Raw genomic sequence first — 7,843 nt, 5'->3', positions numbered from 1 at the left:
ATATATATATATATATATATATATATATGTATGCATGTATATACAGATGCATTGTGTATGCTTTCATGCATATATACATATGCAACTTCTTGTGCATTTTGCAGATTTCTATAATGAGAATCTGCTTTTAGTAAGAGTGCACACACAATACATCAATGTATCTATGCAAACATATTATTATTTGGATACATCTATATGCATGTATGTACGTGTGTGTGAGTGTATACATACACGCACACACACACACACACATATATATATATACATACATATATATATACACACACGAGTATATGCATAAATATATAAGCATATATTTATATATATATGTATATTTATGTATGTATGTATGTATGTATGTATATGCATATGTATGCATGAATATACATATACATATATATATATGTATATATGCATACACATGCATACTTAAGTGTGTGTGAATGTAAGTGAAAGAAAAAAGGATATAGTTAAAAACAAAGAGAAAGAGAAAGAAAAAGGGAGAGGAATGGGAACATATATGTGCCACTATGTGAATAAACACACAAATATGCATATACATGAATTTTTAAAATTATTATTTCGTTTTGAAAATTAATTTGTCTTTAAATGTTTGAATTTCTCACTATGTGTGTGTGCGTGTGTGTGAGTATGTATAACATATATATATATATATGTATATATGCATATGTGTGTGTGTGTGAATATATATATGTATATACATTTATATGTACATAAACATACATATATACATACACACACATATATATATACATACACATATATACATATATATATACATATATATATACATACACATATATACATATATATATACATATATATTTATATGTATATATACATACATATATATATACATATGTATATATATATATATGTATATAGATATATATACATATATACATGTATATGTATATATATATGTATATAGATATATATATGTATATATGTATATAGATATATATACATATGTATATACATGTATATGTATATATATGTATATAGATATATATATGTATATATATATATGTGTATATATATATATATATATATATATATATATATATACATACATATCTCTCAGCAACATCAACAAAATCACCTAACATTAACATTAATATTAACTGAGAAACTGAGAAACACTTTTGGACCCAGATGTAACAAGATCTAAACATTTGCATACCAGATGTTAACATTCATTTTGTAATACAAATATCAATGCCAACAGATTAGATGTAAACATTTATAAGATTCCTTTAACACTGTAATGTTTCATGAAATAATAAGTTAGAAATACATAATTAATGTTTGTATGAATGAGTTTTCTTAAAAAAAAGGCAAGATACATAAAAAGGGAAAAAAACTAGGAAAATAAATCCAACCATTTCTCACTTTAGTAAAATGTCTCTTGACTATGTACATCAAGATTTGAAAAGAACATTGTAATAAATCATGGAGAACCAAATATTGCTAATAAAACCAAATATATATTTTTTAACCAATGTGTTGGAACAAGCAGAGGTGGATTTGGTTGGTTCCCCATAGATCACATGGTTGGTTCATTAATAAACCCTACCCCATGATAAAACACACATGATTCAATTTTTTTTTATCCACATGGACATTTTGTCCTCCTCTAATATTATTTTGTCGGTGGGTTGATTCAAAAAAGAACAATGTCATTTTACTAAATAAAGAAATAAACATAGCAGTATTATCAACAACATCAACAATGATAACAATATTCTGAACATATATTTAAAAGACTGTCTCCCTTTTCTAAAAAGTAGCATGTTTATAGTAATGTCATTGATCGTTTTCAAAGACATTGCCACATTGGCCATCATCACTGGTTTGTTTTGAGGGTTATTGCAATGGCTTTTGTTCATTTGTTCTAAACCAGGGTATATTGACTATGTAACTTCCAATATGGTTAACCATTTGATCCAAGAGTAGGATCTGATGTTGTTCCAATGTATCCATAGTTAACATGCTCTTTAACACCCAGATCCTCTTGTGATATCTTCAGTGCTGGGTTAATTTTACCATTCATTTCTAGTGTTGGTGTAATTGCTGTCAGTTCATTGGCTGGTTCTCTCATGGCGAGGGCAATAACTTCATCTGGTATGTTGACAATGCACATGAAAACGTCATAGCGCCGTGGTAGATGGGCATTCTCAAAGAGGTATTTGAATATGTATGAAACACCCACTATTGTTCCAAGAGAAAGAAACATGGCTAAGGTTTTGAATGGAAACATTTGAAGTTGTTCATCCTCATCATAGAAAGGATAAAAAATGATGGGTTCAATAAAAAGTGTGGGTTCCCCACCTGAAAGGCGCATGAATATGCCAACTATATAGCCAGCTAACGATCCATACGTGTTTGCCCACTCTAAATACACAACAGTCACAAGTTGGGGGAACAATATCACGTAGACAAAATCGGAGCAAAGATACCAAAGATCATAGACCGATGTCACCTTTAATGCCATTGCAGTTGCGAGCACACCAACACCAAATATAGCTACACGCATCACCCAAAGGATTTCTTGATCCGATGCCTGAAAAAGAAAACAAAGACAACATTTACAAAAACCTGATGAATAGTTATAAAATTTTAGCACAAGATATAACAATTTGCATTAAGAGAGTTAAAAGTAAAATTGTCAGAGGACTGTCACTCCTATTTCTACTTCAAATTAAGGACCGTGTGATTCAGAAATAATTGCTGAAATTTGGAGTAGAAAATTTTGATGGTTAATAAAAAAAGTAGCGAGAAGGAAAACAATCAGATTATCTCTAATGGGGGAATCACAGATATAAGATAGTTAAAATTGCATCTTAATGGCTAGAAAAGATTTCAGATTAATTAATTGCTAAACGATACCCACATTGAAGTGCTGTTCAAAAATCTGGGCTAGTATTGCTTGCTGCTTTGTATAAAAACACTTCAAACTGTTTACTGTTATCCTAAATCGCTTCTAAAGCAAACCTGGAGATCTGTTTTGGAAGCAATTTAAAATATTTTTATGTATAGTTCCTGGCTGATAGTCAAAAACTCACTCTATGACATCCTGCAACCTGTAGCTAACATATTCGTTGTTTCTGCTCCTTATCTTGCAGAAAGTGAATATAAATTTATTCCTGGATATGATTCTAGACTGTTACATATAACATTTCTAAAACTGAAACTGATAAGGTTTACCATCGATTTAAGTAAGTTTGTATCTAATGAATGTGAAGGCACATGGTTTAGTGATTAGGGTATTTGGCTCAATGGCATAAAGTCATGAGTTCATTTCCTAGCAGTGCATTGTGTTCTTGACCAAGACACTTTATTTCATGTCTACTCAGTTGGCAAAGATGAGTTGTACTTACAATTCAAAAAGGCCTGCCTTGTCACATTCTGTGTCACACTGAATCTCTCTGAGAGCTACATTAATCCTTTGGAGACAGCCTCATTTGGAGTTTCAATGCCAAGAATATGGAGCCCTTTTCACCTGCTCTACAGTAGGCATGCACTTATTTTTCAAAACATTATAAAAAATAAAGTAATTACTTTACATATATAAAAGTATATATATATTACTGTAGGAAATTGAATGAACTAATACACTATTCTTTGTCATTCAACTTTTTGGCTGATAGAGTGGGATTGTCGTCTCCTAAAGGTTAAGGGCACACATGTTTGTGAAGTGCTCATCCACTTGCATGCTAATTTCACAAGCAGGCTGTTTGGTTGATTGAATTAACTGGAACTCATGTTGTCATATTTGATGAAGAGCCAGACCATCCAATAGGAAGATGATGCTGATGTACCAGAATTGATCAGGGACTTTGTGAGGAGAATAAACTTTTTTAAAATTCTTTCTGAAAAAAAATTTCTTTCTCCCTTAGAAAGAGTCACTTGTGAAAAAGTCACTTGTGAAAGAGTCTCTTATGAATGAGTTACCTGTGAAATTTTGATATTCTTTTCTCCTCATAACATACAAATGACCTAAACTTGCAAACTTCTCTTTGTGAATTTCACTGGTAAGCATTACTGCTTGTTGGTTCAAACTCTAGTGTCTTATGAGATGAAATTGAATTAAGTACATAGAAACAAAATAAATTCAAGCATCAAATTTTAAGCTTACAAACCATAAACCTTACACACTCAAAGACCCGAAAGAAGTCAATACAAAAAAATTACTTACTTTTTGGCGAAAGATTAGCTTATATACATTCCGAGCAAACATGGAAGCTGCTGAAAGAATAGAAGAATCTGCTGAAGACATGACAGCAGCAGATATAGCTCCTAAACCGAAAAATGAAACGAAATCAGGACACATATACTGCAAACAGAGAGGCAAGACAAGTTTTAAGTTCTTTCCTTCTGGAGCATGTCCATATTCAGTCTGGTTCCAGTCTGAAAAGAGAGAAAAAATATTTAAGACATTAAGAACATGATATATACATACATGCATGCATATATAAACACAAACACATACATGTATGCCTGCATACATACATGCATACAAACATACACACATATATGTATGCATGCATACATACAAACAAACATACATACAAACATACATACAAACATACATACATACATACATACATACATACATACATGGTGAATTAACGCAGAACTTACAGCTCTGGTACCCTGACTATGAATTCTCATTTGTACCTATTATCATAGGTGCATTAGGCTATGCACCAACAAATTTGCACAAAAACCTAGAAATACCCAGTTTCATGGAGAAAGAGCAAAAAAAAAAAAAAAACCGATGCAGATTCTCGTAATCCAATCGGTTAGTGACACAGGAAAGATTTGTAAAACATTCCAAAAAATTCTCCATCTGAGATTCTTATGTGAATAGATGCTTGTACTTGGGTGTACGCATTTACAGTTCAACCAATGCACCAACTCAACCACATATTTACAAATATCAGGGACTTTCTTAACTAAAAGTTTTGTTGCTTTGTTAGTGACCGGCTTGAACTCCCTCTCAAGAAGAACCTAAATTAAACATACATACACACACACATATATGTATTTAGGCAATTAAGATTAATAAAGCTATATTAAGTATCATACACCATAAAATTCTCGATTCACTGAAATTATTTCTGCTTAGAGAGAAAGTAAAGCAGTTACCTCCAAATAAGAATAGGAGATTATTTCAAGAATCAGAAAATTTTCAAAATTGATATGCCATCAAGGAAAGACATTCTGATTGTCTGTTGACAAAAAAACAGCTGTGGACATGTGTTTCTGTCTCAATAGATGTCCTCAACTCAGTTGTTGCACTAACTTGTTTCCAGCAGATATATATATAAGTACAAATATGTAAGAGAAAACACTCAATTCATGTAGGAGAATACATTCTTCCTACTCAGTCTGTCTAAAACGATATTATCTAATATGTCTTTCATTTTTTAAGATGACAGAGTGCAATTTGAAGGAGATTTAGCTGCTAGTTCTAGCAGATGCTCACTATGGTTTTGGGTTTCAGGGACTTTCTAAATGACTTTTTAGTCATTCAGACTTTTTAGAGGAGAAAGAAATTCATGTGTTTTTGATGACACTTATTAAAAACAAAGCCATCCTAAATCAATGAAATGAACCCTATCACATTTATTTATTGACAGCAGCCACAACATATATAGATCAGAATAATGACCCTAAACCCATGAGACCCCTGGAAAACAGCCCAGTCTGCCTACACCTCAAAACAGACCTGGCTAAAGATTGTCTTGGTTGGAAAGATTTAAAGACATTATAAAGTAATATAAAAGGTATTATTATATTTGGGGATGGTCATATTTCACCAAGTAAACATGCACACTACATTTTTGGCTTTCACTTCAGTTTTATTACTACTATTTTAGTTTCTCTTCTGTCACATTCTGAGGAGACACATGGCATAGAGAGTTGATGAAGAGGTCACAGACTGTGTCACCATCCCCAAATGTAACAATATTTGTTTCAACACACGATTTCACATCAAGAATTTTATAAAAACAAATACATAAAAAGTATGTTTTATTAGATAACATTAATATATTAAAATGTTCCTTTGTGCAACTTTGTGAAACATTTGTTTTACCTGTGGAGGCAGCGACAGCACCAAAGAGGATTGCAGGGAGAGCCATAATGATGCACCCAAAAGCTGCAATATATGACAGCATTTTTGCTTTAAATGCAGACTTGGATGATAGTACACGTTGGAAATAAGCCTGAAAAACAGAAGGTAAATTGATGTTAATTACAGTAAGTTTCGTGAAAAAGGTATATTTTTTCATTCAAGTTTTTTGAAAAACAATTATGATCAATTTATAAATAAATATAAACAAGATAAAAACTAAGAGAAAGAGAGAGAGAGTGAAGGAAAGACAGAGAATGTATTTTGTTGTTAAAATTATAAAAACAAACAGTGTTCAATGATTGACTTCAAGCTAGAAGCAAAGCTCGGACAATACTAACTGAGAGAATGTTAAGTCATACTGTTATATTGGGTTGGCAAGAAAGTAATTTCAATTTTTTAGTGTGAAATAAAAGTCATTTTTTTTTTTAAAAAAATGAACTTTAATCAATTATATATTTTCCATTTTGTATGATAACCTTTTGCCATCTTTCTGGCAACTTCATGATTCCACACTCATAAAACTTCTTATCAGCCAAAAACTGAATTAAGTGTGGTTTCAAGTCATCCTCATTATTGCAAACTTCGAAATAAATGGTAACCAAGCTCCAATAATTTTTCACAAGTTAGCAAAGATATGTGTGGTCTAGCATTGTCATGGTAGAACACGATTCCTTCCCGATTTGCCTATTCTGGCCATTTTTCTTTGATTGCTTCCTCCAGTTTCATTAGTTGTTGACAGTAAATATCTGAATTGATCGTTTGGTTCCTTGGAAGCAGTTCAAAATACACAACACCTTTGTAATCCCACCAAAATTGACAGCATGACCTCTTTTGGTGCAATTCAGCTTTTGATGTGGTTTGTGCTGGTCCACTACACTTGGAATATGAGCGTTTGTGATTGATGTCATTATAGACAATTCCTTTTTCATCACCAGCGATGATGCATTTAAAAAAAAAGGTTGATTTCATTGCGTTTGGGATGCATGTCACAAATATTGATTCGTTGTGTTAAGTGAACCTCTTTCATTTTATGTGGAACCAAAATATCGAGCTTCTTAACGAGTCCAAGACATTTTAAGTGATTTTCAATTGTTGTGTGTGATACATTTAATTTCTCTGCAATCTCTCGCACAGCTATATGACAACCAGATTCAATTACGGCTTTGATTCAGTTATCATCAACTTCAGTAGGTCATCTTTGAGTGAAAAATCTCCAGAACCGAATTTTTAAAATTGTTTCTGACATGTGCATTCTGTTAAGCAATCAACACCATAAACATCACATACCTCTTTGTGAGCCTCAACAGCTTTCTTGTCTTTATGGAAATAAAAAAGCAAAATATGGCAAAAATGTTCGTTTTTGCACTACATGTTATAATTGACACTGAAATAAAAATTACACACAATTTACTTCTAAAGTAAACTAAAAGTAACAGCTATCACATATCAAAAGGTAAAAAAATCATAACTCTTTCAAATTAATAAAAGTCATAACTCTAGTTGAGGAAAATGAAATTACTTTCTTGCCAACCCAATATATTATTGAAAATATTTTTGACAAAGTTTGTGGTTTAAGTTTTGCTTGGAGTAAAAAACATTATTTTTGAAGAATGTCTTTATCAAGAGATGAAATTTAGAGTATTGGAATTACTTCATATTGCTTTATATAATATATATATA

At 31.6% G+C, this 7,843-nt stretch overlaps 1 protein-coding gene across 6 annotated transcripts in view; it reads right to left on the bottom strand.

Moving 5' to 3' along the window:
• Positions 1-1,104: 1,104 nt before the first annotated feature.
• The window catches only part of LOC106879548 (high-affinity choline transporter 1), a 217,228-nt gene continuing 210,489 nt past the window's right edge, over positions 1,105-7,843 (bottom strand). For all 6 annotated transcript variants that reach the window (XM_052966391.1, XM_052966389.1, XM_052966392.1 and 3 more), the window contains exons 8-10: positions 6,125-6,254; positions 4,220-4,431; positions 1,105-2,584 (exon numbers count right to left, since the gene is read on the bottom strand). In XM_052966391.1, coding sequence (XP_052822351.1) covers positions 1,955-2,584; positions 4,220-4,431; positions 6,125-6,254 — 972 coding nt within the window. In that variant the 3' untranslated portion in view covers positions 1,105-1,954. The remainder of the gene's footprint in view (positions 2,585-4,219; positions 4,432-6,124; positions 6,255-7,843) is intronic.

The sequence above is a fragment of the Octopus bimaculoides genome, chromosome 3 (assembly GCF_001194135.2).
Source record: "Octopus bimaculoides isolate UCB-OBI-ISO-001 chromosome 3, ASM119413v2, whole genome shotgun sequence".
NCBI lineage: Eukaryota > Metazoa > Mollusca > Cephalopoda > Octopoda > Octopodidae > Octopus > Octopus bimaculoides.
Note: the sequence above shows the minus strand (reverse complement) of the source record. Positions and strands in the feature narration are given on the sequence as shown.